Below are 21838 nucleotides of genomic sequence, written 5' to 3' on the forward strand. Positions count from 1 at the left end.
AAAAAGCTAAAGAAAGGCTTAGAGGTGCGACTAGTGGAAAATAATTTCATATTGGTTTGAATTTCTGGCTATATCGATCCAAAAAGGGCCTAAATTCTCACTTAGGATATGGTATAGTGATCAAAGCAAGTTGGCGTGTGATTTTCTCTATTCGAATTTACTTCTCCCTTGTGTCATTACTCAAATATTTCACTCATATAAGGTTTTTAGGCTATATTCTCACAAGATTTGTAGAATAAGTACTCTAGCCTAGATTTCATAAACTTACTGGCAATACAAACATAGATGCTCATGCAATATATTTATGGAAAGATGCAATGACTATTACTTACATATTAACCTAAGTTTCTAAAAACTATTCTAATTTGAGAGCTAAAAGTGAAACTTCTAGACAACTATCATCCCTGAGAAAAAGAAACAATACCAATATTCCCTAAATACTTTTATATATATATTATAAATATTTTATATATATATATATATATATATATATATATATATATATATATATATATATATATATATATATATATATATATATATATATATATATATCCTAATAGGTTCCTTAAATTACGCCTGTTTCTATGCCACCCCCAAACAAAAACATTTTTTAAAAAAAGAAATAAGCTAGGGTTAGGCAGACCCCTAGCTACCTGTATTAAATCAAACTCACTCATACAATTTTCCCATTGCATCATCCTCTACTAGTATATGGAGCTTTCTACTTAGAGGATTACTATGATGCACACAACTAATACAATTAGAGATGTTTAAACCTGATAACAAGTCAGCAGGTTTATTATTGAACTCTCTGTATACATGAGAAAAAGAACAAAAAACAAAATTGGTTGCCAGCTCTTGGATATGAGTAACATGTTTTGTCCTCAAAGTATAGAAATAAGAAGGATATGAAATACCATGGAAACGCGTGAAACTTTTAGAGCACCTGCAAAAAAATTCATAACATACTAATATAGGTAAAGAAAAATAGACGCAACTCTATATGAGTTCCACCCGTTATGGGAATAACAAAAATTAAATTGCTTGGGACATAAGCAGACACTAACAGAAAGTAAAACTTACCTCATATTCAGCACTAAGCGTTGTCCTTCTCTTCTATAAAGAAGTGAGGTTCCTTTGCGTCCTATCAAGCCATGATAATTTGCCAGGCCTCACGCCATTTATCATCTATCTTTGCTAACCTGTTAAGCGCCACTTGGTCAGATGGGGTGTAAGGGGCAACCGAATTAGGTTGTAGCCTCCACCCCAGGCAAATCATCGCACGGAAAGAGCGTATAATGCAATTGGTGGGTCTCACAATGTTAACCCCAACCCAATCCATGAAACTGGTACAGAACTTAGGAAAGAAACATAGCATTATGCGGCAAACCAAGAGAGGCATAAGAAGGTACTTATGCTTCATACTATAGGCTCATGTGAAACTAGACACTAAGGTCTAGGGAAGGTCATATAGCATACGTCCCTCAGCTAGAGCAAGGAAGACGTCACAAGTGGCGTTATTCACAGAAGAAAAAAGTCATTCCCCTAAAATATTCAGCATAATAAAGAACATAATAGTGCCTAAATTAAGGGACGGCTACCAAGGGCTACGTTATATTGCCCTTGGTCCTCTACACGAAAAATCCCTGCCCCATAGGTCGCATGGAAATACTTATAGTTGTAGATGTACATATTACCAGCCATATAGTATATCCCCATGAGTTTTGGGCAGCAGGCATAGAAAGTTTAATAGCAAAGGCTAACAAGAACTTGCTTAAATCCATTGTTACATCATCAATGGTGACAAGGAACACTTGTTCCCCATCTGGTCGATAAAAGAACTTACAATTATCATAGAAATAAGCAATAAGTTTAGGAGAATAAGATTCATCAACACTTACCATTAGAGGCTGCCATCCTAACTACACAATAATGTAGCGGAACCAGAACCCATAGGTGTCACTCTCGAGCAATTCTTTAAAGGACTACTCTGGTATGATTTGAGGAGATTTCATAGCAAATAAACACACTACTGAACTCCTGGAAGTGACTACAAAAAACCCCAGAAAAAAGAACTAGAGGTATGTTAAAGTAAGGGCGCGGGCGCGCTCAAAATGACTTATGTCAGAGGGCGGGCACGCTCTCTTCTGACAAAAAGGAAATCTTCGATACTAGAAGTTGGGCACGAGCGTGCTTTGTGTCAATGCAAAATAAAGGCATGCGCGCTCTGAGCAATGCCCGTGGTATGAAATTGAGAAGTGCAGTGTGAAGTATATGGTGTGCCATGTATTTATAGTGCACTATTTTCTTAAATAAAGGTCCTCAAGGTTCCCTAATTGATAAGGAAAGAGATGGAATAAGAAAAGGGTTGCTAAAACCTAAAATAGAAACAGCCAAGAGCAGGCTCATAGTAGCAATTTTATATGATTTTATTTTTTTTTTTTTTTTTTTGCAAGAAAATGTGTATATATTAATATAAATATAAAGTTACAATATTGAGTTTCCACTATAAGGAACAAAAGGGCAAAAACATAAAAGAGCATCTTGCTATACTCTAGGGAAATCTAAAGTATATCTGGTCCTGGTTTTCCAATTTTGTGACAAAAAGTGGTCTTTCCATGCTCCATACAAATTCATCCTGGTCTAAAATGGCTCCATGCTTTGCCAAAGCGTCCTCACTAAAATTGGCTTCCCTCCAGGCGTGTGTTATCCTATAGTAGGACAGTGCAGCAGTAGCTCTCGCCCATCTTGATTTCAGGATCCAGGGAATATGGCCATGAGAGAAAGCTAGTGCAACTGACTGTGAATTTGTTTCTAACCAAACTCTTGTCCAGTTTCTTGTTGTCGCACCTTCCACTACCAAAGTTAGTGTTTGACACTCCGCGTCATAGTTCGTAACTATCCCCAGTCCTTGTGCAAGTACACCGAAGGTGACCATGATGGTCTCTAAAGATTAGCCCCACACCCCCCTCGACCTGGATTACCAAGAGAGCTACCATCGCAATTGATCTTAACAACTCCTTCCTCTGGTGGGTACCATTGGACTTGTTAAATTTCTTTTATCGGTTTGGGCTTGCATTCGATCTCCAGTGAGTGCAGAATTGCCAATTCATTGACCGAGTTAAACATGTAGCTCTTGGACAGTATACCAGTCGTATGGATTCCATGCCAGACCAGCTTTCTTATAAATCGATGGTTAAAGTTTGAGTCTTTGTACCTCTGTGCATTTCTCATCTTCCATATTGCAACCATCAAACTCAGTACTGTTGTTGTCTACAATTCCCTGATCAGTGGGCTTGCTTGATTTGCCGCTTTTAGAATTTCCTTCATATCTCCATTTCCGTTAATTGATAATGCATTCAACTGGAATAAGCTTTTTACCCAATCCCAGAGAGCATGAGTGTTTGGACAGTACCAGAATAGATGATCAAAGCTTTCTTCCTCTTCCTTGCATCTGTTACAGCGAGAAGCCAATTGGATACCTTTGCTTGTAACTTTCTCATTTGTTGGTATGATATGAAGCAAAATCCTCCACGCCATTCCAGCAGTTTTGGGATGAATGTAGCTATTCCAGATGATGGGATGCCACCAGACAATATTCCCCTTTCCCCTTATAGTATCATAAGCCAAGAGGACTGTGAACTTGCCTTCCTTGTCAGGCTTCCAGATTCGGTAATCATCAAGTTTATAGCAAGGTGGGGGTAGAGAGAGAAGTTGCATACCCAACGACTCAAAGAGCTGTAGAGTTTCGGTGGGGAAATTCCACTGGTTGTTCCTTATCAAGTCGCTCACTCTTGTTTTGGGATATCTCCAGTCGATGTGAGGGAGCAAGTCAACCACCGAACTAGGCCCAGCCCAAGCATCTCACCACATGTCTAATGCAGTACCTTTGCCAATGGCCCAAGTAATGTGATTTCTCATGGATTCCAAAACCCACTTAATCCCGGCCCAAATGGAGGAACATTTATAATAGGCAAGCCATTTACCATTTTTCAATTTATACTTCTATTCCATGTACTTGGACCAAGAGTTGTCCATGGTTAGCAGTTTCCAAGCTAGTTTCATGAGGAGTGACAGATTCAACTCCTTGAGAGACTGTATGCCGAGCCCTCTTCTGTCTTTGGTTTGCAGACTTTTGCACATTTGAGAGTAATGGACTTCCTCACTATGGGATTGCCTGACCATATGAAGTTTCTGATGGCTTCTTCTCCCTCTTTGATGTTTTTCCGAGGCCACTTGTAGATGTCCATGTTATACACGAGGATACTATTCAGAATAGATTGTGCCAAGACAACTCGACCCTGGAAAGAAAGTAGCCTTCCGGCCCATCCACTTGCTCTCTTTTTAATTTTGTCCACTAGATTTTGAATGTTGGTGTGACGGACTCTGCCCTTGAAGAGAGGAACACCCAAATAGTTTTTGGGTAGGTGTCCTTCCTTCATATCAAACAAGGCTTCCACCTTTCTTCTCTTGGTGGTAGTCATGCTACCGAGAAGTAGCTTGATTTTCCCTTTGTTTATCAGCTGACCAGCCGCCTTTTAGTATGTCTCCAATGTGTTCCTCAAGTGCACTAGGCCTTTTAAACTTCCATTTGCAAATAAAATGATATCATCCGCAAAAAGTAGGTGAGAGGGTGACGGACATTTTCCCGCGAAAGCCATAGGGGCGATTCTGCCTGAGAGATGGAGCCTTATAATGGCTCAGCTAAGCATGTCCCCAGCAAGGGCAAAGAGAATAAGAGACAGGGTATCTCCTTGCCGAAGTCCTCTCCCTATGCCAAAGAAGCCATAAGGTCCGCCGTTTATCAGAATAGAGATTTTGGCGCTGCTGAGTACCTTAATAATCATGTCGCAGAATTGTGTGCAGAAGTCGAATCTGTTGAGGACCAGAAAAAGGAATTTCCAGCTAAGTGAATCAAATGCTTGGGAAATGTCTAGTTTGATGACTGCATTTCAACCCTTTATTTTGATATGTATGTCATTGATGAGTTCGGATGCCATGGTAATGGCAGTGCTGCCTGTTTTTCCCTTCAAGAATCCATGTTGCTCATAGCAAATAATTCCCGTAGCAATAGAAGTTAGCCGGTTTGCAAGAATTTTTGGAACAATCTTGAATAGAAAGTTACTCAGGCAAAGAGGCATGAACTTGCCAATTTCCATAGCACTTTTGTAGTTGGGGATCAATACTAAGAAATTTGAGTTCATGCCTTGAGGAATGTTCTGATTTGAGAAGAATGAGGAGATGGCTCGACACACATCTACTCTAACAATGCTCCAAATTTTTTGGAAAAGCATTCCCTGGAATCCATCGGGCCTTAGAGAACTGTTGGGATCCATGTTCATAACTGTTGTCGTGATCTCCATCCAATCAAGGAATTGCCATAAGATAAACATTTTGGGAATCTGTGACCAGCTGTGGTATATGATCCATAAGCTCTTGATTATGCTCAACCGGTCTTGCTTTGAACTTTTCCTCATAAGAGTGGACCAGGAAATCCTTGATAGACTTTTGGTCTTTCAGGATGTTGCCCACAGCTATTCTCACTTCCTCAATGAATGCTTTAGCCTGGTGGATTTTTGCTTTAGCTTGGAAGTAGGCAAAATTTCTGTATCCCTCAATCTCCTCCTTAATGCATGATCTTTGTTTCCACATGGTTGCTTCTGTTTGCATTAACTGATCAATAAGTTTCTCCATTTCAAGTTCCCAGAGATGCAGCTGGAGGTCCAAAGACTCATGTTCTTGTTGTTTCTGTAACTCCTGAAGTGATAGATTGGCTTGTTTGAGTTTGTCTTTGTTCCCACAATAAGTTCCCTTGTGCCATGCCTTCAGAGCGATTTTAAGCCTCTTTAGTTTGCACATCACTAGTCGAATAGGGCCATCAACCATGGGCTCATTCCAACTCTTTCTCACCAAGTCCATGAACTGGAAATGTTCCAGCCACATATTCCTGAATCTGAAAGGGACATTCGACGGTCTCAGGTTTTTAGTACACCATCTGATGACTGGAGAGTGGTCAGAAAATTTCCTCGACATAATTTTGCATCTTCAGTTCTGATTCTCCAAAAAGCCAGCTGTTATTGACCAAAGCTCTATCTAGCTTCGCCAGAATCCTTTTATTCCCTATCCGCCTATTGCACCAAGAGTACCTGAGGCCAAGGGTAGTAGTATCCCGAAGGGAATTATTATTAATGAAGTCAATGAACTCATTCCTAGCTCTCTAGTTCGGATGACGACCTCCCTTCTTCTCTGAGCTAGTAGCAACAATATTAAAGTCCACAATTGCCATCCAAGAGCAGTTTAGAGCACCAAATTCACCGAGCTCTTCCCAAAGAGCTCTTCTTTGGATGAAAAACATTTGGCGTGGATAAAAGAGATGGTATGCAAATTGTTTACCACCGTAATCTGCTGGTTGGATGAAGCAACCACATTCACTATTAACTCTTTCCTCCAAAAAAACCCATATGTTGCCTGTACGGAATGGCGTATGGTTATACGCAAAGTCTGTATTGTAGCCATAGTTTAAGAGGATCTTTGGAGTCACTATGGGAGGTTCAGCCAGTCCAATGAGGTCGGGCTTATACTCCTTGATTATTTCTTCTAAGAAATTGTTCGGCGAGGTTCTTCTCAAGCTGCGAACATTCCAGAAGAGAACATTCATTTCTTTTGGTTAGGAGTTTTTCTTGCCCTTATGGATGAAGGAGAGTGCTCCTACAACATCCATTGAGGCTTATGCTTCTTCTTGGGTATCGTCTGCCAAGGTTCATCTCCATCATCCGATATATCCTCATCATCAACCAAGTCTGCCCAATTCACCACTCTCGAGATAAAATTGGTTTCATTCACTACATTGATACTAGTGTCTGCACCTGAGTTGGAAGACGAGGACTCTGTTCTCGTTGTTGATACGGAATAGGAATCCAAAACTCTATTGTTGATAGCCTGGCCTCCAATAGCCTCTTCATGGGTGAAGTTAGACAGTATGTTGGGGGAAGGCCCATGTGCCAAAGGGGAAGCAAAAATCTCACCCACAGGAGGAGTATTCAAGACTTGTAACCCAACAACCTCTTCATTATGTGATCGGAAGTTAGGCACTATGTTAGGTGTAAGTTCTTTTTAAAGTAGCGAAGTCGGAATCCCCGCGGCTGTAGATAATAACGGAGCTGCTGCCACAGTAACCTTAGCCCAATTTTCTGCCAGAGTTGCAGTCACTCTTGCCACAAGGTACTTATCCAGAGAGGCCTCGGTCTCAGACAATGTCGTACCAGCCACCTCGCATGCTGCTTAGGGGTTTAGCTCATATTCCACTACTGAAGTCGCAATTCTGCCATCAAACTTATCATTCGCTACTTTTTTATGCGTATCTGAGGGAGATTTCTCAGCTGCACCATCTGTAGGAATATTCTCAGTCACGCCCTCTGAAGAGAGTTTCTCAGTAGCACCCTCTGGAGAAAAATTCACTACTGAGATATGCTCAGTCACACCCTATGAAGAAAAATTCGTTGCAGAGATATCCTCAGGCGCACCTGCTGAAGAAAATTTCTCTGCAGTGGAATTCTCCGCTACTTTCCACGTGGTAAACTCTGGATATTTCTCAGCTGGAATGTGTTCCTGGTCCTCATGATCAGCCACAAGTTGATCTTGATCCTCAACAGTGTGTATCTCATCCACTTCAAGCCCCTCAAATCGATTTTGTGTCTGTACTTCTATGGGCTTTTCAGTGTTTTTCGCCCTCCATATGGACTCCCCTTGCTTACTGGACTCACCTGTGTTGTCTTTTTCTTTCCGTGTCTTCTGAGTATCTTTTCTCCCATCGGTGCCAAGGGGGGAGTGACATCCACTACAACCTCCTTATCCTTGTTTCCCTTGTCTTTGTTATGCTGCATATCATTTCTAAGCCTCCTACATTCCGTTACCAAATGTCCCACAATTTTGCAATGTGTGCACTTTTTTGGTAGTTTGCCCACCTCGAATGTTTGCCATAAGTTGGTATTCTTCATCCTGACATAGATTTGATCCGGGATCGGTTTCGAGAGGTCCACGTCAATGAAAATGTTGGCATAGTATCCATACTCTCTGTTGAGGGTTTTCTCATCGATTTGCATAGGGTACCCCACTCCCTGAGCAATAGGCATCAGTGCCTCCAGCTCCCAATATTCCTGACCAAGGCCAGGCAATCTAATCCAAACCAAGCCATGAGATTGATTTTGGCTGTCGGGATTGAAGTTTGTAGTCCATTGGCTGATTCTCATAGGCATTTTATCAAAGTCCCATGATCCTTTCGCCCAGACTCTGTTTAGATCATCTACATTCAAAAATCGGAAAAAAGGAAACCTTTTCCAATGGGAGTAATAAGCCATTCTCCTGTTGGTTTCCAAATTTGTGAGGCAATTGCTCTAACTCTCTCCAGTGACACTTTTTGCAAATCAATTCTTCCACCAAAAAGTGTTTGCAAAACAACAAACCCTTTTCATAAGATTTCTCTGGGATAGTGATTGCTGGGTATTCTCCCATTTTTTCGGGGATTGGGAGTTCCTAGAATTACACCGGTTGCCGAAGTTGATGTTTTGCGACATCCACGTATGAAACTCTCAGAGTTCCTGCTTGAACTGCATCAGCGCCATTCTCAGTGAGGGTTGACAGAATATGTTGTGGCAGTGTGTTTGTCAACGTCTGATTGGGCTTCTCGAACTCGTAAAGGTCCATGGATGTAACCTTTTCAGAACACGCACTGTGTATCAATGTGGGATTTTACCTGAAAGGCGATGGAGCCTGGAAAAAGAGAGAGTGGAGAAGCAAATCTGTATCCAAGCTTTTAGATCTTACACTATTATCAGTGGAGGATTTGACCCAAAAGCAGTGGAGGAACACCAACCTTCCAGAACTCTCACGGTTAAGAAGTGGAGGAATTTACCTTAAAAGGAAGGTAGTATGAAGATTAAGAGGATAAGTTTGTTTGGCAAAACTTGTTTTTAACTAAAAGCGGCAAAATTGGGGAGTACTGAATCATTCAAATAGATTATGTTATCTCACACCCAATCGTCCATAAATGGTCCCCATGGTAGATATCAGGTATGATAGGGTTATATACTAAAAGCATTACTTTTGTAATAACTCTAATTCTTTATATTTTGAATGAGAATCATATGGGCAAATGTTATGCATATTATATATGTTATTAGTTATATGCATGTGTCTAATACTTTATGTTGTAGATGATATGGTGTGTGGTGACACACAGAAGATCATATCATCAGTACCTTACAAAGTATAAGTAAACGTTCACAACCTAGATGGATTTGGACAAACCATTGTTACGGTTGTAGTATAACCTGGTATTAGTCTATCTTGACTACAGGATTACACTAGTACACTTTGTGTGTATTGAACAAGACCAAGTGAGGTTGTTTATCTTTATACTGACTATATAACAGAACAAACACCTCTGTTATTATGGATGCTTGTCCTCTTAATCCGGATATAATAACGGGCACTTACGTGCATTGTACATTGCTTTCAATCATCAATGAATGAGATTCATTTGTGAATCAACAAACTCGATGGATTGGGTAATGACATTGTATGTAAGGTGTGTTGTTGATTATAGAAGGAATCCGTGACCCGTAGGAAGTCGGGCTGATGATGTCCCCCTAAGGAGCTCATAAGGATTGTCATGTAAACCCTGCAGGTGGATTTAATCAGACATGACAATGAGGTTGAGTGGTACTACTCAAGGACATAAGAAGTTGATTAATGTAGTTGTCAGTAACTTGACTTAATCAACGGGCATTCGATATCTTAAACATGGGGAGATCAACAAGCATATAATATGGAGCCCATAAACGTAACACGTAATTTGGGATTAGGGCGGTAGTGCAACAATGGCCTTTAGTGGAATAAGCCATTTGTTGACGGACTTGAGCCATGTGTTCTGGGCGAACATAGGAAGCCCAAGCCCGTCAGGAGACCTAACCCTGGTTTCTCCTCATGGTCCCTGTTGTAGCCTATAAATAGAAACCCTTCTCTCCTGGCCGAAATACTCAAGGTTTTCTCAAGAAAGGTTAGTTCCAAAATCGGTTCTGACCTTGTGAGTGAAAGAGGCAAAGAGAGAAAGAAGGGGCTGGTAGATCGTTGCCCACGCAATGTCCATTATAAGGATAGGAATACAATAGAAAATCAAGAGGTTGCTGATTCGTAGAGCTTGGATTCTTAGAGAAATCACAGCTGATCAAAGGTATGATTCCTATCAAAATTGTGAGAACCTTTATTCCGCTGCGCATGGTTTTCATGGTTTGTATACTGCGACCATAACGGTTCCTACAAGGTGCAGATTAAACAGCCTACCAAATAGCAATCTCAATGCCTTTAACCTTTGAGGTTGCACCAAACAACAGTAGCTAATTCTAGGTACACCATATTAGCAGCATGCTCATACATAAACTATATTCTTACAACCTTGCAATATTAACTTCCAAAAACATGTGGATAGGGTAAATACAATGCTAAACAAATAATGCCACCCCCAAACAAGTCAGAAAGGTGGGATTCATTAAAAATAGATAGCATGCTTGGACAAAATTTAAACTAACTTGAAATTCAAATAACAACCAAATACATAATCCAATATTAACTACTTAACTAAACAACTGGGAATAAAAATTCTACTAAAATAGGAAAATATTCTTAAACATAATACAATGAAACTAGCCACGAGATGAGGAAGGGCCAGAGCCATCTTACCTGCGGCGACGACGCTCATGCCTTATAGAGCCAGCAGAAGAAGAACCATCATGAGGTGGCAGGCGTCATAAAACTTCTTCTTGAAACATGCATTGTTGCTCCATTAAAATATCCATGGCTTCCCAACACTCATTATTACTCTAAACGAAAGTTTCCAAGTTAGCATGGAAATCCTAAAGACTATCATTGAGCAACTGAATATTGTTCTGAAGGTTAGTCTGGTTACGTTGCATGTTACTTTGCCTAGTCTAGATAGCCTCACAGAGGTCACTAAGAGAATGTTGTCCTGTACGAATCATCTCATACTGGTTATGGAGAGTTCCCAGGCCACGATGAAGTAATGAGACACGGGCTACATCCGTAGTAGCCCTTTCCGAAGCTCCAATATAAAAACAGGCTGTATCTTCCTCGTCTTCCTCATCCGATTCCATCCCAACAGCCAAAACCTTAGGCAAATTCCACTCCTTTTGAATACACTCCCTATAAATAAGTGCATTCTCATGCAACTTCAACTTAACCCTAACAGACTCCGACACACATCCCCAAAATAATATAATCTTCATAATCAACGTAGGGAAAGCTGCGGTAGTTTGACCAACTGCTATAATCTCATTCAATAAAAATTCGAGGATGCAAAACCCATACCTTCTGTTCTGAAGGGTCTAGAGAATGTGCAGACAACTCAAATTGATGTCACTGTTCTCATGGTGGAAATAACATTCCTGCCAACCGGGGTGTTGGTAGAATTGAAAACACGAACGAAAACTATTCTAAAGACAACAAAGATGGCAGCGGCGCCATTTGATATTCTTCAAATAGCAGCTTTTTATCCTAACGAATAGTGATTTTGCTAGGAATAAGAAAACTAAATTATTCTACGTTTAGATCAAAATTCTATTCTCGATTATCATGTAATAACTTGAGTAACGATTCGTTCCACTCCTAGTTGCTTAGAACGTAACAATTTCACTAATTTAACAATTAACCAATATAATGAGAGAAAATATTGTGACTATAACTAATATGGTGAAAACTATGATTTAAGATATTCTAATTTAAACTATGACAATTGAATAATAAGATTGAATATGAGAATAAATTAGGGAGATTTGATATCCACCTTGATTAATCCCTAACATGCTAATATGGAGTTTGCTGCAAATCTTAATTTTTATGTTTTCACACAAGGTTTAATATAAAGGTTAGGTCTTTTTATCCCTAATTATTCATGGCATCTCTAACTAACTAATAATTATCATGAGAGGAAGTTGAAACCCATTCTCATGGTGAATAAACTACCCTCTAGAATTGAAGCTCTTTAATATAACTATTCTATACTAACACATCAAGTCTCCATCAAAGCTTTAATCAAACCCCTCTAATGGAGGTTTAGCTATGGTTTATTAGACTATCATGAAATACATAAGAAAAAAAAGAAGACATAATTAAAAGAATACTTGTATTGAAGGTTTACATGTATTGTATTAATGGTGGCTAGGCTAATAAAACATAAAACTAGATTTAGACTAAATTCAATAACTAATGGGAGAGAGAGATAAATTAATTAACTAAGGGTTGAGATATGAGAAGGGATAGTTAAAGTTTTGCCTTAGTCCTCTTTATATAGTAGAGGGCTAGGTTTACAATTTCGTGCATGGGCTTTGGAGCTATGTTTTGGGACACTAAATCAAGCCCAAAACCTAATTACTTAAGTCCAAAAAAGGTCTCTCTATTGGAAATTACTTCAACAGCCTTTTCATCCAATTTTACTCCTCTGATTAGATCAAGGCCTAGACCATTAGAAAGATCTTTCCGAGTTGGTCGTTTGGACATATAATAGGCCCCATTCCGAGGTATGAGTCCAAAGATACGGCCTGTGGAAGTTCTTTTTTACTTTTATGCTCTATTTCTGCCCGTGTTGACTTTGACTTTTCAGCTTTGACTGGGCATTAAAAAGGTTTTTTCTCCTTGAAACTTGAGTTTTAACCATAGAACTTCTTAGCAACTAACCTTTGCTCTTTTCTCTTTCAAAAGTGACATATTTCTTCACATAATTGATTCCAAGACCTGAAATACACAAAAGTACATAAACAGTACTAACTTTTATTTATTATAAACATAATTGGTCTATATGTAACGTTATTAAAGGGTTAAAACTACAGTTTTGGGCTTTTATCATCTTGTGACAAACAGTTCACGCAACGTCCGTTCTAAAGTGGGGCTTAATCCCACTTTTTGTTCTTTTAGGGCTCGGGTTTAGCCTTAACGTTAATGTAAAGATGAGACTAAAACGTAAATTACATAATCATCCAATGATGCTTAGTAATACACAAGTATCCTTTTACACATTGTAGTGAGGAGGTTTAGAAATTACCGCCCAAGGTGTGCGTACACGACCCTTGGGGGTGAATATGACGTGGTAGGGTTGACAAAGTGTTTGGTGTCTTGCGTGTCAACCCACCATTCGAGCTTTTCCTTATGGTTACAAGTATAATCTAACTAAGACCCGCAAGTCGGGTCAAAATGTGGCAAAGCCAATAAGTTACAATTGGTTGCCTTCGTGGGCTTAAAACTATGAAAGCGGTAAACACGAAAATTTAACTACTTTTAGCTAATTAACTATTTACTAATGATTAATTAAACAAAATACGTAAAAGTTTGGAAAGTGTTCGCTAAAGATTGGAACTTTAACCCCCAAGTTGGGTTATGATGTGCAAGCATGGTACTTCTCTTTCCTGCCTCGCACATCCAACCGGTCCAAGTTAGTTGAATCCCCAACTCTTGGTAAGTAAACTTAAACTAAAAGACTAAACTTCCAAAACTTAAACTATTTTAATTTGTATTTGCCCTAATTAATTTTTTTGTATTTTGACTTAACTATATGATATTATCTTAATCTAATCATGCATAAACAACAATTAATGAAAACTAAAACCTAAACATGCTACTAAACTAATTTTAATATTTAACATTGTTGATGATTACTAATTCATTTTAATTAATAAAAACTTTTAATTTGAAATTGCTTTTTTAATTGAATTTTTGGTTTTTGAAAACTCAAAACTTTGCAAATCTATCTACTTTTTATCTACTAACAGTTAAATTAAAAATACTATGGGGAATTAAAGTGGACTTACACACAAAGATTCTGAGCCAACGGAATCTTTGTCTGACAAAAAGGAGACGCAGACGTGTGTCATTTGCGGGCATGTGTGAACGGTTCGCGGGTGTGTGTCGTACATGGGTTCGTGTCTAACATGTGCGGTCGGGTTTCGTGCGTGGGCGCGCGTGTGACAGGCACGACACAGGTCTTTTTTCTCCGTTTGCTCTCGTTTTTCGACAACAAGTTCCGGTGATTCGTCTCGTGCTTTTTCGGGCTCCGTTTGCGCAGAAGTGTGCTTGAAACATATGAAAATGAAACATCAATAATGAAATTCAAGGAAAAAACTAAAAAAAAAATTGAAATTAAGATTGAGAAGAAGGGTTCAATGAGTATTGTTTTTCTCCATCTTCCTCTTCCCATTTGAATCCATGACGGCGGCGCCATTTGAATAAGGTAGAATAGTAGTGTGAGGGTTGTTGTTCATCTTAAATTCTTTTGGTGGGAGGAATGGTTGGATGGATAAAAAAAACTCTCTCTACTATTTTCTATTCTCTCTTACTATTTTGTTCATAATTTTTAATGGTGGAAACACTAGTTCTTATCTTAAACTTGTTGAAATCTTAACACATTCAAATAGAAAAATATGGAATGAAATTAGTTTGGTGATTATCTTACTCACAAAGTTATACTCATTTGAACTTGTCAAATGAGTATGACTTGTGTTTGTGGGATTAAAGCAATATGAGATAAGTAGAGCAAACTTGTATATAAGAGAGGATGAAAAACTTGTATTGAAAGGACTAAGAACTTGTATTGAAAGATTAAAAACTTGTATTGAAAACACTAAAGCTTGAAGAACATAAAAATGGAAAACAATGAAATAACAAATTAAATTAAAACATTTAATCTACTCCTAATGACCAAAAATTAGCTCTAGGGTAATGTTCTTTCTCTATAACTTTGGTTTATATAGGACACTATTTACATTTATGCCCTTCCTTCTAGAAACAATCTAATGGGCTTTTGACCTAGGCCCATACAATTGAAGTCTTTATTTTTGCTTTAGGTCCCTAAGTCAGTAGCTTTCAGTCTTGAGTCCTTGAGTCTTTGACATTGACAGTTAACTTTAACTTTTGACTTTGACTTTCTGGCACTTTTGCTCCTAAGCTGGAATCTTCCCAAGCAGTGTAAATCGCAATCATTTTTGCACTAAAATAAATATATTAGGAATATGCGTCCTAAATGGCATGTATCCTGCAAACGGTAGCAAAAGCTATAAGTTGTTTGTTCATTAAGCATAAAAATGGCATAATTGAAGTAATGTAAATGTAATAAAATGCACATTTGGTGACTGATTAGTCTTCAGGATATTTGTAACTAGAGAAGAACCTCGTTTTGTTCTTTGCTTCCGAATTTGTGATTCATTCTTTAGCCCTTTGGCTTTGTGACTCCATATGATGTTGATTTTTGGGAGTTCTAACTTTGCTTTTATTTCTTTTGAAATCGACTCCATTTAATTTTGAACTTTTGTGAGTTTTTGATTTTTGATATGAATATTTCTTTTCTTTTCTTTTCTTTTTGAAGCAACTAATTGCTTTGTTTTTGTACAAGGTCATCTCTTCTCTTTTTACTGTTCATCTAATTCTCAACTCGTCAACTGGGTAAGCTTTTTATTGTGTGTAGCAATGGATTAAGGATTTGATGGCGAAGAATAAAAATATTTATTGAATTTTTGAAGGCTCAAAAGGGGAAACTAGAGGAAAAGTTTTTTTTTTTTGGGGTTTCTAACGTTTAGTTGGCTATGTCAATCCAAAGAGGGCCTAAATTCTCTCCTAGGATATAACATGGTGATCAAGTAAGTAGACGTGTGGTCTTTCTATCCGGACATCCTTTGTGTCATCACTCAATAAACATACCGATGAGCCTTTGGCCTAGACTCTTTCAGGATATGGAACTTAATTGTTCTAACCTTGGTCTCAGAAACTTACTGTTATATACAATCAATGATGCTTATGCATGCCATTCATGAAAGGATTCAGAAACTATTGTATGTATATTAGTCTAAGTTCGAAGAATGAATCCATACTCTATTGCTATAATGAGACTTCTAGACCACGTATTCATCAAAGAAAAGGGAAACAAGACTTTTAGTACTAAACAGAAAAACTATTTTTTTGGTCTTTTCGAAAATATTTTAAGAAAGAAATAAGTGTACTAAAATACCTAATATAACAAATGCTTAGTTTTTGCAAAATGTTATTATACCACCCCCAAACAGAAATATGTTTTGTCCTCAAAGTATGAAGATATAAGGAAAGAGATTACCATAGATTCATGAGCAAAAACGGCAGTACACCAGTACTCTGTTCTTCGTGATGAAAATATACCACCCCCAAACAATTTTGGAGCATGGGTTGCTGGATATAGAATAAGAAATACATAGTTTATCTACATAGTAAGTTACGTAATTATTCTACCATGAAATTTTTGGGATTTTCTATTTATTTTTGAAAAGCATATATAATATAGAAATAGAAAAAATGGAAATCTTGGCATGATGTATGTGTATTACTTTCTACTCATATACCAAATTCCACATAAGAAAACTCTAAACATGCATACATGATTATTATTACACTAATAACTGAAGAAATAAAAAGTGCAAAATATAAAGTATATAAACAACTATCTATACAGACACATATGAAATGTGTGTGTGTGTGTGTGAAAAGTGGAAATCTTATTGATAAGGATAACAAGTTTTACAAATGATTAAGACAGGCGTGCAACAAGTTGCGCTGCAAGTCCTTTATGAATGGCAAATCTTATCCTCCTAAATACAAACTCGTTAGAACCAGCTGTCATTATGTTACCATCCATAACTTTCTACAACCTCTTAAGGACTAGCATCCTCACGCGTGTTTCTCATCAACAGACTGTTGTGCCAAAAAACCAAAAGTGTCAAAATTGAACGGAATGAAACAATGTTAGTTAGCCCTACAAGCATCCTCGCGCGTGTTTCTTAATCTTCCTTGTCGCTGCTCTATTAACGGCTTCTCCCACCTCAAAGACTCCATTCCCAAGCCCTACCAAAGGAGATGTTCCAGTTACATCAACACACACATGCTTCCCTTCAGACCAACTGTAGATCAATACATCCGCAGGCCAAAGCGTTGATCTGCCTTCATTCAAATCAGTGAGAAAATTGACAGGAGCCTCCTTCTTCACTTGTACTCCAGCCCTCCAAAATGCATCACATAAAATGTCTCTGACATGATCATGTCGATATTTGAAACCTGTAAAATGTGGATAATGTGCTGCATGGATGCCAAAAACATCCAGTCTACTCTTTTTGCAAACAGGGCATACACTACCATCAAAGTACAAAGGAATCATAAGATAATACCGGAAAATAGAACAATACTCCACCAGTGACATACGCTGTCCAAGTCCCTCCATCAGAATGGCAAGTAGAAAATCATTTGCATATTCTGACTGCCAGCATCCAACGACTACTTTTTGATGAGCAGATAACTCAAACTCCCTCTCAAGACCAACAACAATCTTACCGTAGAACACTTCCACCAAAACTTTTTATGGTTTTGAGGGGATGGTAGCATTCACAGCCATAGAATTGAGGTCAAAATCGAGTAGACAAAGACTCAATGCACTGCTAGCAACATCAAAAGTCTCATCCAAAGGCACTGGACCATAGCTCGTAAGAATGTGGTTTTGAAGCTCAAAAGTCTGACAACGGGAGGCCATAAAAGCAAAAGTAGAGACATCAGTGGCACAATAAATACTTAACCCACCAAGATGTAATAGGAGTATCGATAAACGCCACTGCAAATCACCAAAGCCAAGACCATAAAAAACCATAATACCTTGGAGAACACTGCGGAGATACTGATCAAAGGTCTTAGCTACCTCTCTGAAAAGGGATGGTAAACAAGTACGAATTGCAAAGACCAAATTAGATAGCCCAACACAAGCTCGTAAGAGTGCTAACTCACACTGTGGGTCTTCTAATACCGCTAAACGGCCTATCAAAGTCATAGCCTTTTCCACACACTTGCGAGCCCATGACAAAGGATGAATCAGTGCTGACCGCACCTCCCAACAACCTGACCCCCTGTTAAGGACAGGATAAATCTGAAGGAAAGAGACCGGGAGTGGAACGTCGTGGATCCAATGATGGCCAAAATATCTCAATTTTAACCACATTAAAGACCAATCCGTAAGAAGGCCTTTCTTCTTGAATCATACCCAAAGCTGTCGCCACCTGTTTTGTATCTCCGATCAAAATCTCATCATCTAGATACCAAAACCTGAACAATAACTCCATAACCGGACTGGATTCATAAAATCAGGGGATACAATACTAATGCAAAGAGAAGGGGGCCCAAAGGGTCACCTTGCTGGACCCTAGTAGCAGACCATTTGTAGCCATTTCCCAGATATAACCTCGCAGGTTGATAATACAGGTAATCGACCTAAGGGGCAATAGCTGGGCAACGGATACGAACCTCTCTTAACATGGTAGTCTGATAAACCATGTTAGTTAAAAGCATTTTGAAAATCTATAAGTAACATCAAAAAAGAGGTACTGTCACTGTTAGCATACACCATACGGTTGACAGCATGCAAAATTGCCTCTGCTCCGCTAGATGCACCAACCCCATACTGAAAATCCTGTAAGTACCCTACCATATCTTTGGAAACTCTTTTCATTGCAATCTTGGAGACTAGATGGCGCCAAACCATGCCTACAGCTATAGGACGAATACTAGTTATTATCCGGCTTAAGAAGTGGAGTGAGCGAAGCACTCGCTATGAATTCCGCTAACGGCTGTGGACATCGTCCCTGTAATCAAAGATTCACCACAGAGGTTAATGCATCTAGCTAATTAGACAATATAGCTGCTGCAGTACCACTAATGGCATCTAATAAATGCTGAGCTCGGAGACCATCACGGCCATATGAAGTACCCTTCGAAAACAACCTAATACAAAACAAAAAGGTGTCTCTTTGTACCACTAAAGGGGGATCAACAAAAGGAATAGGTGGTCTTACAAGTGGCTGTCGCATCGATTGTTTCTCCTCTAATGCACATATGGTCTCCGCAATATTGGAGGCAATACCTGATGATGACAATACCTTTATTGTTGTAGCAAAATGTCCATCAACAACTTTCTGCAAGCATCGACACACATTCTGAGTAGGGACAAATCTCTGGGGTGGCTAGATTGAAGGAGGCTCTAGTGCAGATTCTAAGAGGCAAAACAATCCACTAGGCTCATTCCATATCGTCAAAGCATGGGGAATTTGTTTCTGCTGAAAGTTTTTTCTAGTACCAGACCGACATTCCTAACGATTCTATGGTTGAAAAACCTGTTGAGTGCAGCAAGGAAGAAGGAGGAGACAAACCCATGGCATAACTAAACTAGGATCAGCTGTAATATCCCAGAGAGAAGATTTCAATGCACCAGAAAATGCCAAAGGACAAGCACGTGGTATACTTTTCACATTACAAAAATGTATACGAAATGCCCTATCAAGAAGCGTCTCATCTCAATAATAGAGGGAACAACAACAAAAGGCCTCAGGGCAACACTAGTGTCCCCGTGTGATGACAATGTAGGTTGCATGGTCTTAGGGATGGGTGGTGGTTCTGATATACCGACAATGAGACATCCTTTTCTTTTTTCTTTTTCTCTTGCAATTGTTTTTCTCAAAAGGTATCTCTAACCATATAGAAGGTTTCTACAGGAAGATAAAATCATATGTTTATCTAGTATCAAGTTGGTTACTCTGGGTTGTAAAATTTTAATTTTGATATCCTCAAGTTTTTGAAAAACTATATAGAGATATTATAAAAAGAACTCGTACAAAAACTGTGATTTCTAAAGCTAAGTTTTAAAACAAACCATAATAGGTGATCTTAGGCAACTTTCGTGTTGGCTATTTATTCAACTCAATCTAGTCAGACTATGGCTTCAGTTATGTGTGTTGGGGGATTTATTGTGCAAGGCATAAGATGTCTCGTACGAATATCATGATGATATGGACGACCCTTAGTAATACATAACTGATCCTCAAACCGCCCTTAGAAGAATGGAGATTGTGTACTTCTAAAGGTTGGTCTATGTGGAATCCATTATCGTATTTTTGTTTTGTAGAAAATCACATAATTGTTGCTGTATAGAGAATCTTCTATAAAGAGAATGGAGAAAAACAAACATTTTTGAAAAAAGAAGTGCAAAATAAAGAAATGAAAAATAATATACTCGCTTCATAGAGTAACACTACTCAAACGACAAGTAAAAAGTGTTAGATGGACTAGAATGTGCGAGATATATGTGGACTAAGGTTCCGGCGCTTACAACAACTCACTCCAGGAAGAGGGCCCAATTACCTTAAGGATGGGAATGCATCGAGAAAACATAATAGGAATCTTTTATAGTCAGATATTCAAGATTATATGTGGGGTCATTTTAAGTCAGATTCCCCAAGACTATGTATAAGATGGATGATATGTTGTTAACTATATACTAATAGTCTAAATAGTTGGGGATCAATCCATAAAAACATGACAAATCATTTACCCCCAAACAGAATGAAATGATGCAGTTGGAGTGTAAGATATATAATGATAAGAGAAAACTTTTGTAACACATCATGGAACTTATGCAATAACCCGTAATGTTTGATTTGTTCACACTACACTAGAAAAGGTGTTTACTAACAGCTATATCCGTTACTTATAATTTTACTAACGCTTATATCCGTTAGCTCTGTGGTGTTACAGTCACTTAGGCTAAATTTAGTAACGGATATAACCGTTACTTAAATTAATCTTAGTAATACTTATATCCGTTACTATAATTCTTTGTAACGGATAGCCAATTGTTGAATCTATTCATTTCTAACGGATGTAAGTGTTAGTAACGTTTGGCGCTTCTTTAGTTACTTTTCTAAAGGGAAATCAATTTTCATATGTCACGGATATATCCGTTAGTAATAGGTGTGCCACTTGCTATTAATATCGATTAGTGTAACGGATATATCCGTTAGTAATAGATGTGCCACTTGCTATTTATATCGATGTTTGTAACGGATATATCCGTTAGTAATAGATGTGTCACTTGCTATTTATATCGATGTTTGTAATAGATATATCCATTACTAAAGTTTTGTTAGTAAAAAAAAATAAATATTTATTTATTTCCCCGGTCAAAATGTCAAAAAAAGTTCACCCTGCATATCTAACTCTAGCACATATGAATATTCCATCTTATAGAGATATCACATTCCACAAACTTAATCAACATATAATAACAAAAAACAAAACCACTAATCAATTAAACATTAATCAGTATAAAAATATAGACACCAATTCAAATCCCAATTTACAAATATAGAAATGACTTCACCTAACCTAATCTTGGGATGTCTAATATGTCGTCATAGAATATCCCATTGTATTGGTCGCCACTGCTCGCCTATTATTGCTCTCTCGAGGGTTCCCTCATCAGTTTCAGGGGTGCACATCTGCAATTCCCATAACTTCTCCCACGATATCACCACTTATTTGACAAAGCCTGGCAAGAACTGAAAAAAGTGAGAGAAACATTACAAAACTTCTTAAGAAACTTTTCATCGGGTTGTGAGAATTGAAGAAATGATGAGTGGGTTAGTGTGGTGGGCTAATGTCAACTCTTGCAGTAGCACTTCCTCAGCTATTAGACCACTATTTGAATAAAGCTTATGGATAAGAACAACTAATTTCTATAGACGAAGACATACTTTAAGCCCATACAAATCACTTCAAGCTGACCCACAATGGTTTTTGTGACTTTACTAGCTCTAGTAAAATGTTTTTTAACAAAGGCATTAGGATAGAATACTGGTAAAAAAATGTCATAGAAGTTAACTAAACGGATGGTATTAGACAAAGATAAACACCTGGAAGAGAAGAGACCGCTGCTTTGTCT

General features: G+C 38.3%; 3 protein-coding genes across 3 annotated transcripts; all 3 read right to left on the reverse strand.

Annotated features, from left to right (window-relative positions):
* Nucleotides 1-2557: 2557 nt before the first annotated feature.
* Nucleotides 2558-2941, reverse strand: LOC147494002 (uncharacterized). Its single transcript, XM_086568009.1, has one exon. The coding sequence runs from the start codon at nucleotides 2939-2941 to the stop codon at nucleotides 2558-2560; it is 384 nt and encodes a 127-aa protein (XP_086424135.1).
* A 335-nt stretch (nucleotides 2942-3276) lies between these two features.
* On the reverse strand, nucleotides 3277-3723 carry LOC147494003 (uncharacterized). The gene has a single exon (XM_086568010.1). It carries the CDS (start codon nucleotides 3721-3723, stop codon nucleotides 3277-3279), a length of 447 nt encoding a protein of 148 aa, XP_086424136.1.
* Nucleotides 3724-4955: 1232 nt separating this feature from the next.
* On the reverse strand, nucleotides 4956-5339 carry LOC147494004 (uncharacterized). The gene has a single exon (XM_086568011.1). It carries the CDS (start codon nucleotides 5337-5339, stop codon nucleotides 4956-4958), a length of 384 nt encoding a protein of 127 aa, XP_086424137.1.
* Nucleotides 5340-21838: the final 16499 nt, after the last annotated feature.

This window comes from Coptis chinensis, chromosome 6, assembly GCF_015680905.1.
Source record: "Coptis chinensis isolate HL-2020 chromosome 6, ASM1568090v1, whole genome shotgun sequence".
NCBI lineage: Eukaryota > Viridiplantae > Streptophyta > Magnoliopsida > Ranunculales > Ranunculaceae > Coptis > Coptis chinensis.